Here is a 21,591-nt window from a genome sequence, read left to right as displayed (position 1 = left end):
CTGGCATCTGCATGTTCCTTTTGCTTGTCTTGGCTCTCAGCCATTGCATCACGCACATGTCGTAAGACACTCAGACGCGTCGACAAGAAAGCGTCAACCTGTTTACGAACAGTAGCCGGGCTGACATCGGCTAGCCGATCAGCTAAGTCGGCTTCTCCTCCCCCACCAAGCCCGAGGTCACCACGTGGCGGCGTCAGCGGGACGCGGGGATGAGACAAGCTGTTCACGTAGAACGGCGTGTAGCCTGTCGAGGCGTGCACGGCGTTGTTCAACGCAAACTCAACGAGTGGCAGCATGGCGCTCCAGCGCTTCGGCGTCTCAGCGCAAATGCTGCGGAGCACGTCCTCGACGACGCGATTTACGCGCTCGGCCTGACCATCGGTCTGCGGATGGTCCGCCGTGGACATGTCCAGCTTGGTGCCAAGCACCGCAAAGACCGCGCTCCAGAAGTTGCCCATGAAGCGGAGGTCTCGGTCCGAGACAATCGACTCAGGGAGTCCGTGTTGTCGAAACACTCGGTCCAAGAACAGCGTTGCTGTACCTTTACCATCGATGGTATCCGGCACAGCCGCAATGTGAGTAGTCGGTCCACGAAGACCACGACTCCAGTGTTGCCCGCCGCGTCCGCCGGCAGGCCAAACACAAAGTCCATACTCATGGATTGCCAGCAGCCCGAAGGGACAGGTAAACTCGCCAACGGCGCTGCAGCATGAGGTGACGACTTCACTCGCTGACACGTCTCACACGTGCGCACATAAATGTTCGTCCACTTGTACAGCTCCGGCCACCAATAGTGGGTGCTCACCGAGCTGTAGGTCTTCTCACGGCCAAGATGACCGGCCAGCGGCGTGTCGTGTGCCTCGTAGAGGATGCGGTACTTCAGATCCGCATCATGAGGGATGACCACGCGGGGCGTATCCTCGGGGCCAGTGTTGTAGAACAACAGGCCTCCATCGAGGGAATAACGGTGTAGCCGCGCGCGCAGCCGCGCTGACAATTTCATGTCCGAGTCTTGACACTCCTTGCTCCCCAGAGCCTTCAGCAGCGCGACACAGGTGTCGTCCTTGGCATAAGCCGTTCGGATCAGATCCGGTAATGACGAAGTCACGGTCGTTACATAAGCCAGCTCATAATCCGGCCTGCGCGACAGCGCGTCCCGTAAATACGTAATCTGCCCGATCTTTGTTAGCTGAATGATATCCATGTTGAAGTGGCATAAGTCACTGACGCGTCCTCAAAGCAGGGACCTCGTCACGAGCATCGACGGGTTGGAACGAGATCAGCTCACCGAAGGCTGCAAACTCTGCATCGCTTTTCCTTGTGCACATGGCCCATGTCATGGGCTCCGCGCTGGAGCATTGGATCAGCTCGCACTCGCCTTCCTGTCACATCGGGCCGATCTATGTGAAATAAATCAAATGGCCGAGTCCGCTTCACTCGACTGCTCTGCTCCAGCATCTTGGCGTAATCGTTCGTGCGACTGCGAGTCACAACTTTGGAGCTCCACCAGCAGATCCTAGCAGAAAGGGGTTGTATCGATAGGACAGCTCCAACTGCAACATCGACGTCTCCTCGACAAGCACCACAACGCTAAAGTGCACGTTCCTTGCCGCCACCAGACTAGCGCAACGTTACCAAGCAGCAACAACTTCATTCAAGGTCTCATTTCCAATTCGGACGCACAACATACAAACCAGTTTCGCCCAGTACTTCTCGGTTCCACATGAAAATGCAGTAGATCGCCAGAAAATATTAAGTGTGGTCCACACTTACAATTCGATTGGCCAAAATAATATCTGCTACATCGGAGCTCACCGATCTCTAAATTGCTGACATGGGTCGCCTGCTCGGAGCAAGCGACCTCCCACCCGAGACAAAAGTCGCCGTTGCGCTCTTTCTCGTCGACCTGGCCGCCCGTGGTACTGGTGCGTCAGCAGCGGTTGCGGCCGCTGTTGATAGGTAAGTACCCTATCAAGCCTCGGACGGCGTGACTGTTGAGGAAGGACCGCATGTTTTGTGCGCACTGAATTAGTTCTGTAGTCATTTAATAAAATTTGGGTACAAAGTTGAAGCAGACGGTGGCCGAGTCCGCGACGGGGGCCAAGATCCTGGCTAAGACGCACGAGCTGGCGGACAAGATCGCGGCGGGCGCGACCATCGTCGACAGCGCCATGAGAGATGAGGAGAGCATCTTGCAGGAGCAGCTCGCCAAGCAGCAGCACGAGGAGGCTGAGGAGGCCGAGCGAGAGCAGACCCGACTCAGGCAAGAAGAAGAAGAAGCAGACCAACCCGAGCGCGCCGCAGCCGAGCGCGTGGATCGAGCAATGGGACGAGGCGCTGGCAAGCTCTCCTATGTCAACAAGCAGACGGACATGTCCTCCTGGGAGAAACCCCGACGAATTCTAGCAATGAAGTATTACTAGACCGCCTAGACCCCTGAATCGTCTCACGGTGAGCCTCACCGGGTCAACAAGAATGCCACCGAGGGTTATGTGTATGCTTGCTTACGCGTAGCTGCGGGTGTGCAGCGCTTTCATGGGGGCCGTCAGCCGTGGTCTGGGGCAACTCCAGTTCGCAAACAGGTAAATCGATCGAGCCCTTCACCTGGCGCGCTCCCGGCGGAAGCCCCGCGCTCCACTTGTTCACATCGTCCAGTTCAAGTTCACCATCCCGATCTTTCTCGTCGCCAAACTACCGGTAGCGTTTATATAGAGGCTCCATCTCGCGCTGCAACCACAAGTACACGGCTTTAGACGTACCAAGGCAGTGCCGTATATGTTCTGACACCTTGACCAACCCAGGCGAATACATGGTTATCAAGGTCAAGAGTAAGGTGCTGGTCTCTTGGGAAAATGACAGAAGTCGGAGAAAAGGTATCTGGTCAATATAGGACCCCGGCTATGGCAAGTTTAACACGGTATACCGTATTAATACCTCTCTTGTTAAGGCAAATATGCATTCTTCATGTTAACACGCGGTATCCCAGCCTGCCCGCACCCCCCAGATGACAAGCCCTATGATCGAGAGCTCAATTGAGCTGAAATTTGGCACATAGTGTGCTGACAGCATAAAAAGATGTACTGTGAAGTTCCGCCTTCGTAGCGCAAGTAGAAGGTATGAATGGGCAAGGGACTACGAAATCTGCCGAAATGTGTAAATGAAATGTGCCTTTTCTGTCCATTATGGCTACATTATAGTTTGTTTTATGCCCACAATGGACGAGTTATGGTCAAAATGTCATACATTGATTGCGATACCCGTCGACGAAGGGCCTCATTGACGAGACACATATCAGGTCTCGCCTCTTTGATCCATCGTATCTCCTCCATTTTCAGTGCTGCGAGTCTACAAAGGCTGCATCTACCATTTCTTGATCGGGTCTTTCCTTTGAACTCTAAGCGAGACCAATTTAGGTTGATTTAAAAATGTTGGAAATTTACACTTGCCATCCAAAAAGTGCGAAAAGGTGCGGGTTGTTACAGAGACAGGGTGTTAAAGTGTAGCTCCGTAACTTCAAAAGCTGGAAAATGATCTACTCAGGGCTGAGCTGTCTGATTCAAGAGGAGGGAATTGTAAACCTCGTTGGCTTGCGGTTGGCCCATGTGCTCTTGGCAAAGTTCGTTATTCTCTGGATTTTATATCCAGAGTTCCTCCGAGGATGGCACTCGAACCCAAACTAACTTTTATTTCGTATACTTCCGAGGAGCCCAAACTTAACTCACGCAGAATTGTCGTTACTTCGTACCCAAAATAATCTCAGAACTTGATCAACCTGTTATATCATGAGAACATTCCGATAACGCGTCCTGTTGGGTGGTATTCCTTCTTTAAACTTATTCAAGGGTTCCATGTATGGTAATGATAGCGCTGATTACATACTTATCTCATGCGACTGTAATATCAGATAACCGGTGTACAACGAAATAACCCTGGTGAATATTGCCTGTGGTCTTGACATTCACGCAAATACCCAGAAATGTCGTTTGAATGTACGTGGGTAAAGCTGTGTTAATTTCACATGTTTAAAAATTCTAATAGGATATAAGGTAGTTTTACCCTCCTTAGCTGATTTCCACTATAATACTGTAGAAATACCAGCCAGTCCAGCAACCAGCTTTGCAACCGTCATCTCATTGGTTGAAAATTGATTTGCAGGTAATGTGTAACATTGCCGTCACTTTGAAGCACTTAGAGGTAGCTGTATGAGCAGCGCAGCTGTGAAATGAGCTGGATAACACTTTTAGGAGTAGTACTGACGGCGAGCACCTCTTTGCAATGCACTATAGCAACTCACGGGAATGTAATACTGACTGCGATAATGACCAGGCCCTTGAACTCCTTCAACTCCTTCAACTCCCGTCGACAGAGCTACAACAGCTCACGCGGCACGCTGCTGCTGCTGGCCCCCTTCATGCCGATCCTGTGAGTCTGCGCCTACGGTAGCAAGTATTAGTCTGTTTTGCTACTCAACTCCTATACAAACTGCAAGTCACGGTAGCAAAACGGCGCCGTGTGGCAGATACCATACAAAACTCAAGTTAATTCGTTTATGCAGGGTTGCAAAGCGTTTATCACCCGTGGTAAGCCGTGTCGCCGCATACGGCGGCCTAGAGCTTTCCATGACCGGTCGAACGAGCCCATACTGTCGTGCCTGCACACGCCGGTGCTGAAGGCCTGTTGTGGTGGCGAAACTACCGGTAGAGCTTTCTCCGCTCCCTCCTGGTGCTGCTGCACAACCCGTACTACTTCATGCAGGCTACTCTATCACTTCCTCACCTACGGCTACTAGATAGGATTCAGACGCGCGCTCTACCCAGCTCTCACCGCAAAAGAGAGAACGCACAATGTAAGTTATGTCGCCATTTCAAATATTTTCTCATGTAATAGGCCATACTTGCCGCACAGTAGCATGCTCCGTGGGTTTGAAGCCATGTCGCGGCTGCAACCGAAGTTGCAAACGATACCGTACCATTTGGCTGTGACACCAACAACAATCGTGGTCGATACCGTGCAGCTGACCAATCAGAGCTGGTGATTTCTAGACATACAACCTGGGTTGCAAATGGCCGGTAATGTAGCAGTACTGTTGCAGCAGAGTCAACACTGGGATTTACTAACGCTACGTGACAGAAATACTAAAGCTCCGTGGTGGTACCCACAACGCCAGGATCATCTGCGTCACATTTACCGGCTACTCAAAACTTATCAACGGCAAAGTACAGGCTTTGACGAACTCCAACGTAGACCCAAACACACGTATCCCGTTGACTACCACTAGAACGTCTAACTCTGGGTAACTACTGAAAAAGAGCTTATCATGCAAATGAAGAGCAATATTAAGAATACTAACCGGTATGACGCCATTGCAACGGGTCTTAGTCAGGTCTAACGCATACAAGTCGCTGAAACTTTCTCGGCATGACCAAGTAGTAGATGAAGCAGAGGTAACGTTTTATAGCTAACACGAAATCAGTTGTGACTTTTATTAAAAATTTGAAGAAAAAAATGTGAAAGAAAACAAACATGACACAGTCACACTACTGTTTCGGCTCTCGTATCTCCATCCCTCGACAACAGGCAAGGACAGTACTTACGGGCGTTGGCGCTGGATGGCAGGTTGCCGTATGGCTTGAATCTTACTTCAGGCTCGGGCTCGACTTTTTTCTTCTTGACTGTCCTCTTATTCTTGGCGGTGATGGTCGCTGTCAGCATCGGTGACTTTGAGGTTTGTCCAGCCCCCATTTGACTCGTTTGCACTGATCAGTGAGAAATGCCAAGGACTGACCGTAGAGAAAATGATACTTGGACCGCTACGCCACCCTACACGACATGCACCGCAACGATCATCATTCTACGTTGCCGTAACGAGGGTGAAAAATCTACGGCAACTGTATCTAATGGAGCCACTCTCCTTACAATTCCTGCAATATTTCAAGCCTCGTCCGTATGCTCTTCAAGAAAATCTTCGAGTCGAAGCAATCGACTTGGCTAGTTGAGAGGTGGATGATGAACAACACGCTAGCAACTGGCAGTATATTGCGCTAACGCTAGTAAAAAATCCAGAGCTTCTCCGTGTATACACGGCGTTAGTTCGTTATTAGGCTGCGGGACTGTCCGAGGCGTCCAAACAAACAGTTACTCTATCTTCCACACCGAGGCCTGTTGCTCTAGTATTCGGCAGGCGAAGCTCAAACGCTTCAAATTTTATGTTAACCAGCGATTTGAAAATGCTTTCTTTGTGTTAAGAAAAAGCAATGAAACGAAACCAAATGCTCAAAAATCTTGTTTTGGCATTCTGTAGGTAGTATCATAATTAGGTATTTCAGCTACAGCCTTCCTTTCCTAGAGCTTATTCAGGGTGTGCTTGCGCCTCACTGCATGAGGGAGCAACATGAAGCATCCAATGACGCTGAGACTCGTCCTTTAAAGCCACGTCTTTTCGAAAAGACGGGATATAATCAGGGCGTTTCGGCCAAACTGTATAAAAGCAATAGAGAGCTTTCGCAAGTGTCCTCGGTCGAGTGGCGCGGAGCTCGCATGTGCCAGTGTGTGAAGGGCTCTTGCTGCCTGCTGTATATAACCGGGCTTTACGAGCTGGAAACAGCTAGTGAGGCTACCCGACCACTAGTGCTTATAACGTTTCCTCCTAGCCATCCCTATCCTAGCCATGCGTGCAGGCCAGTAACGTCTGGTCGACACTGAACGGCCTCGCACTGGAAGAGACTCTGCTTACCGAGACGCTCCCTAGGTGCTTAGGTGAGCAGCTTGTGTTAACGATCTCCCTCCGACGCGGTGCAAGAAGAAGGGCACTCGGAGTGGAGATAACGACATGGTGGTCATGACAGGAGCCGTCTGGGCAGTGTCCATGAGTGGCGCTGGCGGTTTGGCTTCAGTGGGCTGAGCCCGTGGCGGAAAGAGAGGAAACGGAAACGATAAGGAGACGAGAAGTATACGATGGGCTAACGATCTTTGTATTACTGTGACAGAGTACTAGCGACGGAATGACGACCGAGGGAGTGATGGCACGTGACGAACGAGCTCAACGCCGAGCTGCGTCGGCGGAGCGAGCGGCGACGGAGGCGGCGAAGCAACAGCGGCTCCCCCAGCAACCGACGACGGTGACGACTTTGGAAACGGAAGACGGCGCCACGGTGACGTTGAGTACGGAGGAGATACGCCGTCCGACGGGCAACACGCCCGTGGCAGCAGGCGGCGCTGGACAACGCGACCTTGGCGGAGGTCAAGGCGGCGACCCTCCAGCTGGACAAGGCGACGGTTCGAGCGGCGGTGACAGCGGTCGCGAGAACACGAGTACGGCTAGTCAGCAGACCAACACGAACACGAATACGAACGCGGACACGACGATGGAGGAGAGGACGGTGGACTTGACGGGGAGTGGCGGTGCTGGCGGTGCCGGAGCGGAACACCCACCACCACCTCCACCTCAACCACGTCCCGCAGCGGCGGCGGCATCGAGTGGGCATGGTACGTCGCGTGAGAGTGCTCCTTAGCGGCCGATCATCGTCCGCGAGAAAGCCAAAGCGCTGAAGTTGAAGAAGTTCAAGGGCTTGGATGACTCCATGCCCGTGACGATGTGGCTCAAGACGGTGCGCGCGGAGGTCAGGCGCCAGGCTGTGTCGATGGGCGTCACGTGACAAGAGAAGCAGCTCTACCACGAGGTCGCTTCGCACCTCGAAGGCGAGGCGCAGCGCTGGTTCGCTACGGTGATGGAGTCCGTGCCGGAAGACGAGGAGAACATCAGCACCCTGGCCAGAATGCTGCGCGCCAAGTACATGACGCAACGCACCGGACCGGAGGTGGTTCAACGCGAGACGACAGATGAGAGGAGAGCGGTTGATCGAGTACGCGCAGTCGCTGCGCGAGATCGGCGAGCGCGGCGACGTCGGAGAAGATTGGCTGGTGAATGCCCTCTTGAAGGGGAGGAGCAGCCCCGAGGGCGCGACCCATGTGCGAGGCCACAGGCCTCAGACGCTGGATGAAGCAGTGAGCCTGGCGGTGCCCCACATCGGCGAGTATGGTGCGGGGTACGGCGTCGGGTTGGAGACGGCGATGGAGCGCTGGGATGAGCGCGAGACGTCGAGCGGACGCGGGCCCGTGCAGGGGGCCGCGAAGGGAGTCGGCGGCCAGGAACAGTCTGGGGTGGCAGGGAACTACGGGAGTGTGGTGACTGGCTACGGGCCCATGTGGGGCACGGCGGCGAAGCCGCCTAGGTACGACACAGAGGACAGGCAGGTGAGCTCTGGAGGAGCCAGTGCGACCGAGTGGTGGAAGGCGATACCGCCTGGGTCCCAGCTGGTGCCCGCGGGAGCGGTGGGTACACCAGTGGGTACACGTGGCAGTTTGGGAGACGGTTCGAAATTTCGAACGGCCAGCAGTGACCAGTACGGGACGAGGGGAAAACGGCCAGCAACGGCTGTGGACCAGAACACGAAGCGAGCAGCCCAGACGCTCAAGGTTGAGGGCAAGTACGGCGGCGATGGAGCGAGTGGCGGGCGGTCCAACCCTGCGCTTGCGACGCGTGAGGGCAGGATGATAAACCAACAGCGCTATCTGCAGCGGCAAGCGCAGCGAGTTCACGCCTCGGCCGGGCACGGAGTGCTACTACTGCGGACGCACTGGGCACTTTGCGCGGCACTGCGAGGTGAAGGCAGCGGATCTCAACGCCAGCGGCGTGAACACGGCCGCTGACGCGACGGATAACACGACGGAGGAGTCGGGAAACGGCTCGCGAGCATAAGGGCCCTGGCCTTACTGCTCGCAGGCACAGGACCGGGTAAGACGGCGAGGAAGCCGTTGGTGGAACGGCAAGGACGGCGGCGAGATGGCGGTCGAGACGAAGGCCGTGGTCGAGGACGCGGACGACCCCGAAGACAGCGAGGACGTCGAGGACAACGAGGGCGCTTCGAGTCTGGTGATGTCGCGGCGGAGAATGGCGCGCCGGAGCGCGGCGGAGAGACCGACGGTACGAGCGGAACTGGGGATGGCGCGAGAAGCGCTGGACTCAGCGAAGAACGGAATAAGCGGCTTAAGACCGGGGATGACGCCGAACGGCAAGTGGCGGTGGCCTCCCAGCCCAACGCCAAGGACAGCAATAGCGGAGCGTCGACGAAAAAGCGCGTGCAGTTCGCGGACAACGCGGACGGCGTCGACGAGAAGCCGTCGGCGAAGGACGCGAAGAGCACCAGGGAGGCGACAGGCAGCTGCGCCGCGGTGGCGGACCACGGCGGTGGGGCTGGGAACGCGATGGTGGTCCAGCGCGCGGAAGGGAAGCGCGTGGTGATCGACTACGGCAAGTTGAGGACGACGGACGGCGGTCGGATCGACGGCAGGCCGGACGAGGAAGAACTACGGAGGAAGGTGGACGCGCAGCTGGCAGCAGCGCTGGCGGCGACCGAGCAGTCAGTAGATCGGTCGACGCGGGCGGCTATGAGTACGAAGGGCTCGAAGGACCACGCGGACGAGATGAGTGCGGGAGGCACGAGCAGGGGAGACACCAGCAGCGCGACGGACGACACGCTGAAGGCGGAGCTGCGCGTGCGTGACAAGGAACAAGGGCTAGTATTGCTGGTGAAGGCCCGGCAGCAAGCGCGTGACGAGGCGACGAAGCAGGAGATGGAGCGGCAGCTCCACAAGCGACGAAAGCGGCTCGATCACACCAAGGCGCGTCGAGAGCGGCGTGCTGAGCGTGAACGGATGGCGGCTGGTGCAGACAGAGCTACTGGGGTTCATGCTGGTGAAGAAGCCGATGGTGACAAGGGAGGCGCTGCGCGACGAAGTGGTGAAGGGCAAGACGAGCACGTGCGCGTCGGAGAAGCTGTCGGTGGTGACGAAGACGCAGAGGGTCGCGACGACCAAGGTGCGGCGGCGGATATGCTGCGCGGACGAGGACGAGCACAATGGCAGCCGCCAATGCCGGAGCTCCTGCAAGTGGAGACCGCTGGCTACATTGTTGAACGAGCACGCCGGCGAGTGCGCAACCGCGCAGGACGCTACGTGCGTGAGCACCAAGTGGAGTACAGCACTGGGCCAGGACGACCAGCGGGACGGCGATGGCTCACGGAAGCAGAGTTCGAGCAGCTCGAAGATGCTGCCAAGGTCGAGGACGACCTTGGAGCCGGGGATGGCGTGTAGTTGGATGGCCTGTCACGTGACGAAGGGCCACGAACAGGCAGCGCCAGACGCGCTGGTGATCGACTTGACAGACGAGTAGTGTGGTGGACATCGGCCAGATCGGGTCGTAGTGTACGGCAGGAGGCGTGTGGTGAAGAGGGCAAGCCAGTGGACTAGTGCCACCGGCTGAAGGCGGTCGTTTAGCAAGCAGTGGAAGTTGGTGATGGCGACGACAGAAGATCGCAGTGTGTGGGCGACATGCCGGGACAAGAGCGAAGAAGTATACGAGCGAGGAGAGGCGAGATCAAGGACAGGAACGTGAGGCTGTGAGGCCACGAGCATGGAGAAGGAGTCGAAGAGGGAGAGGTCCAGTAAGTAGGCAGGCGCCCGTGCGTAGGAGTAGATACAGCGGGGATAGGATTGAGTAGGAGGATACTGAGCGGCGGTCGGCCGACTCGACCCTCAGTTGCGGTTTTTCATAGGATTGTGGAGAGTCAAGACTAATATACACGAGTTGCGCCGAACGCACGGGATTCCGGTCTTTGGAGCAGCGACGAAGAGCGTCGGCCAAAGCGACGGCAATAGCGAAGGTACGGCAGTGGTAGGCCAGTGCACAGATGAGGGCAGTGTTCGAGTAGGGCGGCAGGACTGTGGAGAGAGACCACGGGGGCTGTGGTGTTGGAGCACCTCGGTCGAGTGGCGCGGAGCTCGCATGTGCCAGTGTGCGAAGGGCTCTTGCTGCCTGCTGTATATAGCCGGGCTTTACGAGCTGGAAACAGCTAGTGAGGCTACCCGACCACTAGTGCTTATAACGTTTCCTCCTAGCCATCCCTATCCTAGCCATGCGTGCAGGCCAGTAACGTCTGGTCGACACTGAACGGCCTCGCACTGGAAGAGACTCTGCTTACCGAGACGCTCCCTAGGTGCTTAGGTGAGCAGCTTGTGTTAACGATCTCCCTCCGACGCGGTGCAAGAAGAAGGGCACTCGGAGTGGAGATAACGACAACGGTCTAAACCTAGAACGGAGACTTGCAAAAATGGTAGTTACCGACACTTTTGATGTGGCCCCGCCACTGCCTGCTACTACCCTGGATCTTGGTAGGTAGTTCCGAGCTTTATCTGGGGAAACCGATGACAACAGCGCCTCTGGTTGAGCGCGGAAAAATAGATTTTTAGTGCGGAACAAACATATTCAAGTCAGCCCTGATCGCAAGGCATACTAAACAGAAGTAGCGCCGGGGCTGGTGGGCGTGTCGTGTCGAGTGGGTGTCAACATAAATGCAACACAATGGGGTTCGTAATACAAACACAGTAATATCTGCCCCGTTTCTAGAATTTGAATGCTCTAAAAAGTGGTCTAATCTGCCGGTGAGCCCGAGATTGGCCATTTCCCTTACTAAAACATTCTTTGTAGTAGGTCGCACTGAAAAAACGCGAACACAGATGAGAGAAGCTGGCACTTCCTTCAGTTGTCTACCGAGTGTATTGCGCTTGCCAGCTTTGAGATAAAACCAAAAGTGAGAAACCTAAACATGCATGTCGACTAGCTGCTCTACATCACCACAACCAGCGTCCCAGTGGTGGCACTCTTCACGACTTTCCGTAAGAGCTCCTTACTGCAACTTGCCCCTTCCACCTCGTGCCAGCTTGAGTCAACGAACGCACGCATGATGTGCTCTTGAGCACGCCAAGCCAGCACTCGCTGGTTGCGGCGCCGCTGCATACTCGGCCACAGCACTGGCTGAGCAACAGCACTCGCTGAGCAACAGCGCACATGGCTGACTGCAACTGCATGCTGGCAGCAGCACGCTGCCCAGCATCGCCGCCGCACTCGATTGTACTGCGTGGTCGTGGTTGGGCTTTCATGTCGCCACCCACTACAGTGAGTACCGTAATAGTGAGGTCTCCCGTTAAATACGCCGAACGGCTACAACAAGGTGCTCAGAGCTCCGTCGCGTCATGCAACTTGTCTTAGCGATTGCCTTCCGTTTGTTTAGTGCAGTCGCTTGACCGTTTATGCAATATTTACCAAGAGTGAATTTTTATGATGTCCCATACTGATTCCTATATAAAATGCTGTCCCACAAATGTGTCTCAGAACCGTGTCGGTACGGAGATAAATCAATCTTAAAGGAGCAGCTGCAGGTCCGCGAGGGCGCTCTTTAGTTCAACGTTCTTGTTCCTGAGAGCAGTTCTCCAACTCAGCTCGTGGGATCCTTAATGTTACCAATTAGCCAACTCGGTGTCTTCAGTGATGAGCATTTAGTATGCCAGCAAATAAAAGGCGGATCTGTGTCCGTGCCTGTGCTGTTCTTCACGTACGGTGCTTATACTGTAGTAGAGGTAGGTTGTACGCAAGTTCTCTCGAAGTGCCATTCTCCTTTTTACTCCACTGGTAACAACTCGCTCACACCCCTCACCGGACGAATTGAGATCTTCGACCCAGCATGCGCTCGTTCTGTGTTGCGCTTGTGGCGATTACCGTCTTCCTGGCGACATGCGCTACTGCCATCGATCAGTCTCCGCTGGTCAGCGTCGCCTCCACGGAGTTTGACGGAGGGCGTCGAGTGACTGAAGCTGCGAAAAAACCCAAACGATCTCTGAGGCGGGGGAAGGCGTCTGAAGACAGTGGCGTGGATGTGAAGGAACTTGATGAAGATCGAATGTTATTGCTGGTATTTTTTTTACTGTAAAACTCTGAAAGCCGAACTCATTTCTGTAGTCGCAGCTGAACCCACTGAGATGGTACTCGTTTAGCGGTTGGGCCTGCGGTGGGTACCGCTTGCCCTTTCGACGGACGTGCGCGTACAATGGGGGCCGGACGGTTATTTCGACCTCTGCAGTCCTCCCACCCGCCAGAACTCGGCGCTTATTTCCTCTTCTGCAGCCCCGCGCGCACGCTACGCGTCGCTTGTACCCCGCTGTTAATTCGAGCGTCGCACCATGCTCCGTGCACCTGTCAACGCAGTGGAAGCCTCGTGGACGGGGGCAGGCACCGGCTCCCAGCTGGGACGAGCCAGCATAAAGGCCTCCTTGGGCTTCATCATGAACACCACCGACGTATCCGCGTTCAGCCACCACTGGGGATCCGATGCGGTTGAGTCGCCGCTCACCACGCCGCCGATCTCGAGTGAGAATCAGGCTGCTGCAAACACCCCCACGCCTGTCAAGGTAGACCCCAATCTGAGCAGCCAGTCCAAGCCCAAGGTCAGGAGGACCCTCAGCTACGAGGAGAAGCGGCGCTCTCGAGAGTGCAAGGTCGACGGCTGCGTCAACTATATCATCAACAAGGGCCTCTGCTTCCGCCACGGGGTGCGTTGCTTGCTTGCATAAAAGGTAATACGATAGGGGTGTGCAGATACTTATTTCAACCTTTGTGGCACATTGCTGCAGGGCGGCAAGAAGTGCTCCGTCCAAGAATGTCGCTCCAGTGCCAAGAACGCGGGGCTGTGCTGGCGTCACGGTGAGTACGAGCAGTCCTGCAATTACATTATCATTCGTGGTTTGCGACTTAGGTGTTCATTTTTTTCTGGTTGATCGACGAATTAACAAGGCGGGTCTGTGAAGTGCGTTGTGGAAGGCTGCGAGCGCCGAGGGAAATCGCGGGGTCTGTGCTGGGCGCATGGAGGAGGCACCAAGTGCTCGACGCCACTTTGTACGAAGGTGGCCGTGTCGAACGGCTGCTGCTGGGCACACGGAGGAGGGAAGCGGTGCGCGTACGAAGGCTGCAAGAAGGCTGCGTACGAACGCACACACAACTACTGCGTCAAGCATCACGATCAGCTGAAGGATGGAAGAGAGATCTTGCACGTTTGACGGGCGCGGCGAGGCTCCTGCAATATATACAAGAAAATGCAATGGCAACGGAACTAAATTGCATGTAAATCATCCACCGTTAAATGCTTTCAAGTTCAGCATACAGTCCACGTACTCGCCTGCATTGGTGCCCCTGTTAACAGACACACCTATGCCGATCTTCGATTTACCCTTGTGAGAATGGAGCTTCGGGAGCATTTAGTACTGACAGAGAGCCCCCCCCCCCCCTGTACGCACCTTCGAGTAGGTAATCCAGCAAACGAGGCTCGTCGAACACAGAAACTCCACTCCCTCGTTAACCAACTTCAACTGAGCGACTGCTGATAAAGTCGTCACTTGTTCCTTCGGCCTTGAACGAGCAATCGTAGTTCCATACCTGTAAACCCACAAAACGCATAACTTAGTTTATCGGAGTCAGCTTGCGCGTTTGATGAGACCGTCATCTTGTCAAGACCCACCTTGCGCTTCTAGGAAAGACTTGACGGGGGTTGGAGTATGAACGCCACGCTCAAATGTCCAAACTCAAACCGTGCTATTATATTCTTTAAGGCGACAGATCGATAGTGGCGTCTGACAGGCGCACTGTTAGACGGACCTTCGACACCACCAGAATACGATCAGCCCGTTACGATAACCCCAGTCGGCCCTCTTGCTAGGACAAACGGGAGGACAAAATCGGTTTTTACTTGATTTCAATATAGTGTACCACAAATTTTGTCCTAGACGGTACAATATATCCATGATTAGCAAAGTTATTTCGCATTAGTGGCTGCCCCATTTGTGTCATTTGCACACCGCCTTCACGAACCTGTTCCATCCGCCACTGCTCTGTGTTGACTTTTCTCCATTTTTTGCCTGTTCTGCTTGCTTACGCTGATGTTGTTCTAGGACAAATATTCTCTGAAATTTATTTCAGAGTCTACCGGTGATACCACTTTCCGCGCTGTTTGAATATATTAGACTATAGCAAACGCCCTCTTTGCTTGAATGCTACATCTGCTGTACGGGTCACCCATTTCTCAAACTTCATAAATAGAGTTTTTTGATAAAAAAACACAGGCTTCGTAATTTAAAGGGTCTGATTGTCCGGACATTTTATAGATAAGACTACACAATACGCAGTTATCGATGCAGAGCAGTTTGTAAAACCCGTTATATCGTATACATCTTGCCGTTATGAATCATCCACGTGAATGTTGACCCTGGTCCATCTTCGCGCAACCCGCATCCGTAAGTAATTTATACGGTAATTTATGGCGTGGGTTTTTCTTGGGATAAATGCAACTTCCTGTTTATCCCGTAGGGTCCGAGCCCTGAAAATTCCAGGCGCAAGCCCAACCCAAGGCCGTGGTCAACAAGGTCAACCGCGCGTGGGCTGCCCGGGCAGCGTTTCTCCTTCGTGTCCACCGTGGCGCCATCTCCACGCGCCGTATCGGGCGCGTCGGCCTGGCGAGAACATGGTGGTCGAGGAGATGCTCGCGTTCTGCGAAGGTCTGAGCAACCCAAAGCTGGGTGTTGGGGCCTATCATCGTAGCAGCTGCGAGGCTCATGCTCATGGCTCTCGCACGCAGATCAAATGTGGGGTCACGCACTACGGCGCAGCCCGCTCGGTCAACTACGACTCCTGCTACGGGCTTTACCCGGAAAGGGGCGAGGAGTACGCGGACGGGTCCATCAAGAATATCCATCTCGTGGGCCACAGCGACGGCCAACATCCACACCCAAGAAGACCTCGAGGCGCTGTGCAAGAACCCCATCAATACTTACGTGGAGAACAATTGCGCCACGATGCTCAGCACCACGCTAGTGAATAACACTATCGCCACTGCCGCAGAGGCGACTACGACGGACAAACCCGAGGACTTAGTGCAGTATTACGAATCAGTAGTAAGTGAGAATAACTAGCTTTTGCTGTTCTGTTGCCCTCCTACACTATTCATCGTTGCTACCTCTCACGATGTAGCTTTCTAGCCATGCCAACGTCGCACTAGAAATTTCAGAGCTTCCTCGTGCTCAGCACGACTTTGTATGGTACACTATACTTTACGTCCGTGAATTTCGGATTTGTCCTAGCATTTTTTCGGTTTGTCCTAGCAAAATGCCCGACTGGGGATAAGGTGACGAAAAGGGCGCTCACGAACTTTTAGTCAAGAATGTAGACCTGATTTCTCCAGTCGTTCGTCCACAGACCATGCCGCAATCTTGTTGCTCATAAATATCCGCCGCCGATCCTCCGGCGAGTTCATGACCGCTTCATACAGTTGGGGCCGTTTGAGCAATCTGCAACGCTGCCCTTAACTTATTCGTATTGCCGTAATCTACAACTTGCACGGGTGAGCTCGGCACCTCGATTGTTTTCCTCATGATAACATCGTGTACCTGTCTGCGAGAGTTAATGTACGCAGGGTCGTTGTGGGGTATAAAGCAGAAAGTGGCGCGCAGGTACTAACCCAGAGCTCGTTTGATATATGCGTGCATGGTTAACGGGGAATATGAAACAGTTGGCGGGACCCCGGGGCCCCCCATCCAAATTCATCGGTATCGGCAATTATTTAATTAATTTTCGAGAGTGAGGGGGCATGTTTATCACGTCATTTCCATTTTTGATTTATAAAGTGGATGGAATGCGCAAGCGTTCTGTAGGCGACCAACAGAGAACGACGACGTTGTAGGAGCTTCACGGGTGAACAGTTGAATAAATCTATGTTCTATCATAGGCGAAGGCAGAGCGGCCTGCATTGTCGGTGCTTCCTACCACGTTCAAACCAGCACTGCTTTATGACTACATCAACACTATCGAGAGTTGAACCATACATGTTTGACATCTCACTCATGTGCGTGTATGGCATCGGGGCAGCTAACAAAAAGGTGCACAAGGACGTTCGTTCTGAGTCAGAATCTGACGCCAATGCATGAAATGGAAGGTACCCTTGAAGCAGAGAACTTGTTCTTTCACTAGAGTTGGCATTCTCAACGTGAGAAGGATTCATGGGCAACGAAACGTTGCGTCTTCTGTGGCACGACGCCCTGTAAATGCGCTGACTTGTTTGTTTCGTCCAGCGGTTCATAGGTTTGGTAAAGCGACGTTCCATATTGTCGTGCGCTGTCGATTTTATTTTGCAACTCGAGATTTGACAGTTTTGAATCGATAAACCTTCCGACAGCTAACTTACCACTTCAACTACAGGAAAGGATTTGCCACGGCGGTCGCTTTCTTCGCCAGTCTCAATCACTCCAGTCTGTATTTCTACGTCTTGGCAAACAGTAATCTAACGACATAGATGTCGTTTGAGCAAGCTATTTAGTGCTTACACCGTGCAGTGAAGCAGGTGAACGTCCGCCTAATGAGGGATCCTGCGACGTAGTTGCTGCAACCTCTTCCGCTGGTCGCTGTCGCATGCAGTCTGATCAACGCTCTGGTAGCTTCTTTCGCTCCAAGCTGCTGTCACAGCCGCACTCTGATGTCTATCGAGCCTTCCTCTCCTCTCGACTTGCATCAATTCACCTGGCAAATACACACGACACGACTGCGTCAGCCTGGGAGGACAAGGCTACGAGACTCAACCCAATCGTACGCACAGCTCATAGTAGTTGGCGTGACGCAACTGCACAAAGTGCTTCTCGCACAAGTTGTGCGTGCGTTCGTATGCCGGTTTGATACAGTTCTTGACCTCGCAGCGCTTGCCGCCGCCGTGCGCCCAGCAGAATCCGTTGGAGACGGCCACCTTGGCGCACCCGGTGTTGCGGCACTTGGTGCCTCCGCCGTGGGCCCAGCAGAGCCCTCGCGCCTTGGCCTTCTTGTCGCAGCCGACCTCCTTGCACTTTACAGAGCCGCCTAGCATACAGCAACATTTACAAGACAGACACAGACACCACAGTCAAGCGTCCTGTCAGCCCTGCTCCGAGTCGGCCGTCCAGTCGGTCGGCAATAGCACTGGAAGTAGCCTCTTGTTGCGTCCAACTGACCGTGTTTCCAGCACAATCCGCGGTGCTTGGCGCTGGTCGAACAGCCCTCCAGCGTACACTTTTTGCCGCCCTGCGAGCCACAGTGGACAGAGGGGCCAGTAACAAGTGTCCGCGTGAGTGTCACCATCGCGTCCACGGCCCCGGGACGGACCCCACGTGGCTGACTAAGCAGTCCCACACGCAGACACAGACAAAGAGAGAGACAGAGACTCACCCCGTGGCGACAGCAGAGCCCCTTGTGCACGATGTAGTTGCGACAGCCCTCGTGCTTGCAGGTGCGGCGGCGCTTCTTCTCCTCCTTGCTGAGCTGCGTCGCGCTGCCGCTGGAGCTGATGGCGCCCACAGATGCGGCCGCGGCCGGCACGTTGAGGATGAAGGGCAGGGCGAACTTGTGCTCGTCGGGCGGCGGCGTGGCCGGTTCCGGCTCGAGCGCGTCTGGCGGCTGCAACGCCCTGTCAAAGTCGCTCAGCTCCATTGAGATCCGTCTCCAGCCTCGGTGGTCTGTCAGGAAGGGCAGCCCAAGCCTCAAGCTCAAGCTCGCTCGGCGAATGAGGCCATGTCGGTCGGTCTCTTCACGGTACCGCGGCGCCTTCGAAATTATTTGGTCCGTGGATCGGCTGCGGCGGGCCAGAGACGCGCCTCATTCGGCCAGGTCCCACTATCGGCTGCGGCGGGCCAGAGACGCGCCTCATTCGGCCAGGTCCCACTCTGCCTTATTATTTACGACGAAAGGGGAGCGGTCGGACCAAAATGCGCTTGGCGGCGAAAAGCGGACGAGTGAGGGCGGTGAGCTGGCCACGGGAGAAAATGGAGCTAGCTGGGTGTCGATGTGTGCGCAATAACGGCCGAGTGCATGAGGCTGAGCCGCCCCCCTTCGATGTCCTCAGAAAGGTCGACCCCCGAAAGATACAAATGCCACCACGCCGATCTGGTGAAATCAGGCGTCTCGCCTGCCATTGGCGCGCGTTCCTCCGGGCTCGCTGCCCTCCGCCAACCGTTTCCTCCGATGAATTTGGACTGGGCATGCAAGGCGTCGAAGCGGGGTCGAATGTCATCTCGACTCTGAGCGTCTACGTGGTGCGGGTGCGTGTTGGTGGCCTGGCTCCCATTCTCGAGCCCTTCGCTTCGGCGTTTCGCTGTGGTTACCTGGTGGAGACCAGGTCTTCAGCCGTAAATAGCTCGACCTTCACCTGTACTGACCTAACTGGCGGTGTGTGTACAACGGCCACGAGAACTCCATGTCCGCTTAACAGTCAGCACTGGATAGCAGATCTGATCCCACACACAGTAATTGAGAGCTCTCCTTGCACTGTGCTGCATTTAGCTGCGCTGGCCTGGCCAGCCAGCTGGCTGGCTGGCTGGCTGATCGCACAATCGCAACGCGGGCTACGGGTAAGACTCTTAGCCTACGAGCCTCGCAGGCTAAGATTAGGGCGCAAAATGCATTCAAAGAGATCGCAGCTTCAAGAACAGCTTCAAGTTTGGCCTTGCAGAGGTCAATGGCCCTCAGAAAACCGAGGTCACTTCTTATGAACCTTCAGTGCTGCTCTTTGAGTGGTGGCGTCCTTCTCAGCAGCTTGTTGTGCGCCTGCTTTCGTGCCGATGAGACCAAGACCCCAGGCGGAATTGGCACTCGTTGCTGTCCGCGCTACAAGAAGACCATTCCAAGAACTTATCCAAGCTCTAGTGTCAGCAAGTTTGTGGGAATAAGAGGGGTGTTCTCACGCGCGCGGGCTCTACGGCGACACTGACTTCTGCGTGGACAGACTTGGAGATGTGGTTTTTTGGGTAGACTCTCGCCTGACGCTGCAGCAAGCACGAACATGCTGAGTCGTTGCTTCTTTCGTGGACTCCATCCGAGGACGACGCTTCGATACTAATCTGGACAGCTATGTGCTCGGTCTACGGGATAGCCCCATGGGTCCTGGGACTCTGTGGCTGGACTGGAGTCGAACGTCGAGGAGCAGTCAAAACTGCTGCGTAGTTTGGCGAATGGGAGCTCGAGCAGCGGGTGGTGAGGGGCAAATGGTGTGTGCGCTGAGATGGGACTCCGTTGCGAACAGTCCGGGTTTTCATCGATTCGAGCTACAACATCTTGCTGAGCGGCAAAAAGGCCGAGTGCAAACGCCTGTCTTCGCCGTGCGTACGCCCATCAAACGTGTGAAGATGCACATGCAAATGGTAAAACATCACTTTACAGGCGAGTTGAGTGCGGCGGCTCATGACGACGAACGCATAAAGATCGGATCACGGCTGCAGCGCTGGCTACATAACCCCCCCCCCTCCCCGACCATTTCATTTGAAGCATCACCGTCGACTGTGCGGCTGGCAAAGGAGTGACATCTTCCAGAGTTTCCTCCGGAAGACGTCTTCTATGACCACGAAGTACTAGCTCGTCGGTCTGCGAACAGTGTTCAGTTGATAACAACATGCATAATTTGACGTATCCAACGGCTCGTGAGTCTGTGGGTTTGGACATTTATCTGCCCGTTGTTGACATGTGCGCGAAGTTTTACTGCTATCGTATATCAATCTGAAAATTCAACCGAGATGGCGGTTGTCTTGCGTGCGTCAGCTAGCGTGCTTCATTTCAGTATCATGGCGGCTATTCAGTTGCACCGTCAGTTGGCAAGCAATCGCGGTCGGAGCGGACGAGTGCAGCAAACCGCGAGCTAAACAAAGATGACACGCCATTTCCAGTCTGTTGATATCGTGAAAAGGCAGTGAATCAATCTGAAGTAGGAGTTGACGCCCGTCAGCACGTTGACTATTTTTTTTACGAACAGGTTAGTGTAGTTTACCATGGATGCTTCCTTCGGCTAGATGATGCTTACCTGACAAACCCACCGAGCAGACAGACAATTCCTGCGTCAGACAACTTCTCATCTACAAAGCAAGACCACCCAATGATATAATGCGCACACTTCAAAGTAGTTGGCGTGGCGCAAATGCACAAAGTGTGCTTCACACAAGTTGTGCGTGCGCTCGTACGCCGGTTTGATGCAGCCGTTGATTCCGCAGCGCTTGCCGCCGCCGTGTGCCCAGCAGAATCCGTTTGATACAGCCACCTTGGAACACTCGGCGTTGCGGCACTTGGTACCTCCACCATGGGCCCAGCATAGACCTCGCGCCTTCGCCTTCTTGTTGCAGCCGTCCTCTTTGCACTTTACCGAGCCGCCTGATTTACCGAACAATGTGAAGCAAAACACAACAGACTCAGCACCCTCAACTATTTCACATATAGGTATTACCTGACTCAATTAGTAGTGCACTACTAACCATGCTTCCAGCAGAGCCCTCGTGTTGCACCCTTCCAGCGAGCACTTCTTACCGCCCTAACGAATGCACGATAATATTATCAACAAAATCAGTTCCACGCCTGATGTAATTAATCACAGCACAAAGGGTGGGTCGTACCCCGTGGCGACAGCAGAGCCCCTTGTGCACGATGTAGTTGCGGCAGCCCTCGTGTCTGCACGTGCGGCGGAGCTTCTTCTCCTCCTTGCTCAGCTGGACCGCGCCCTTCTTCGCGCTGCCACTGCTAGTGGCACTAGAGCTGATGCCGCCCACTGGTGCGGCCACGAGAGTCTCAGTCGGCGCCAGAATGAAGGGCAGCCGAACTTGCTCGTGTGCTCGTCAAGGCTTGGCAGGGGCTCCTGGCCCTGGCCGCTCTCGGAG

At 54.6% G+C, this 21,591-nt stretch overlaps 7 protein-coding genes across 7 annotated transcripts; 6 read left to right on the top strand and 1 right to left on the bottom strand.

The window, feature by feature from the left end:
* Positions 1-1,834: 1,834 nt before the first annotated feature.
* On the top strand, positions 1,835-2,423 carry PHYSODRAFT_341083 (hypothetical protein; the record flags this gene model as incomplete). Its single annotated transcript, XM_009539385.1, has 2 exons — positions 1,835-1,939; positions 2,076-2,423. The coding sequence occupies 2 exons, from the start codon at positions 1,835-1,837 to the stop codon at positions 2,421-2,423; spliced, it is 453 nt and encodes a 150-aa protein (XP_009537680.1).
* Positions 2,424-8,124: 5,701 nt separating this feature from the next.
* PHYSODRAFT_446296 (hypothetical protein) lies at positions 8,125-8,280 on the top strand (the record flags this gene model as incomplete). The annotated part of the gene is made up of 1 exon (XM_009539384.1): positions 8,125-8,280. A coding segment is annotated over one exon (156 nt), but the record flags the coding sequence as incomplete, so codon positions are not given.
* A 370-nt stretch (positions 8,281-8,650) lies between these two features.
* On the top strand, positions 8,651-10,197 carry PHYSODRAFT_289013 (hypothetical protein). Its single transcript, XM_009539383.1, has one exon. It carries the CDS (start codon positions 9,265-9,267, stop codon positions 10,150-10,152), a length of 888 nt encoding a protein of 295 aa, XP_009537678.1. The 5' UTR covers positions 8,651-9,264; the 3' UTR covers positions 10,153-10,197.
* A 2,381-nt stretch (positions 10,198-12,578) lies between these two features.
* On the top strand, positions 12,579-12,824 carry PHYSODRAFT_530220 (hypothetical protein; the record flags this gene model as incomplete). The annotated part of the gene is made up of 1 exon (XM_009539382.1): positions 12,579-12,824. The coding sequence occupies one exon, from the start codon at positions 12,579-12,581 to the stop codon at positions 12,822-12,824; it is 246 nt and encodes an 81-aa protein (XP_009537677.1).
* Positions 12,825-13,359: 535 nt separating this feature from the next.
* PHYSODRAFT_419449 (hypothetical protein) lies at positions 13,360-13,908 on the top strand (the record flags this gene model as incomplete). Its single annotated transcript, XM_009539381.1, has 3 exons — positions 13,360-13,443; positions 13,525-13,594; positions 13,685-13,908. Coding segments are annotated over 3 exons (378 nt in total), but the record flags the coding sequence as incomplete, so codon positions are not given.
* A 1,496-nt stretch (positions 13,909-15,404) lies between these two features.
* On the top strand, positions 15,405-15,761 carry PHYSODRAFT_341080 (hypothetical protein; the record flags this gene model as incomplete). The annotated part of the gene is made up of 1 exon (XM_009539380.1): positions 15,405-15,761. The coding sequence occupies one exon, from the start codon at positions 15,405-15,407 to the stop codon at positions 15,759-15,761; it is 357 nt and encodes a 118-aa protein (XP_009537675.1).
* Positions 15,762-17,164: 1,403 nt separating this feature from the next.
* Positions 17,165-21,359, bottom strand: PHYSODRAFT_356089 (hypothetical protein). Its single transcript, XM_009539379.1, has 3 exons — positions 17,914-21,359; positions 17,527-17,782; positions 17,165-17,452 (listed from the first exon to the last, which is right to left on the bottom strand). Exons 1-3 carry the CDS (start codon positions 18,386-18,388, stop codon positions 17,449-17,451), a joined length of 735 nt encoding a protein of 244 aa, XP_009537674.1. The 5' UTR covers positions 18,389-21,359; the 3' UTR covers positions 17,165-17,448.
* Between the last annotated feature and the right edge of the window lie 232 nt (positions 21,360-21,591).

Source organism: Phytophthora sojae (genome assembly GCF_000149755.1).
Source record: "Phytophthora sojae unplaced genomic scaffold PHYSOscaffold_13, whole genome shotgun sequence".
Lineage (NCBI taxonomy): Eukaryota > Oomycota > Peronosporomycetes > Peronosporales > Peronosporaceae > Phytophthora > Phytophthora sojae.
This window is presented reverse-complemented; position numbering and strand designations above follow the sequence as displayed.

What these genes read in the sequence shown, in the direction of transcription:
- PHYSODRAFT_289013 (XM_009539383.1), top strand. Translation starts at nt 9,265, where the DNA reads ATGGTGGTCCAGCGCGCGGAAGGGAAGCGCGTGGTGATCGACTACGGC.
- PHYSODRAFT_356089 (XM_009539379.1), bottom strand. Translation starts at nt 18,388, where the DNA reads ATGGAGCTGAGCGACTTTGACAGGGCGTTGCAGCCGCCAGACGCGCTC. An exon ending in CGGATTGTGCTGGAAACACG is followed by an intron (nt 17,783 to 17,913) that starts GTCAGTTGGACG and finishes GCTGTATGCTAG; the next exon opens with GCGGCTCTGTAAAGTGCAAG.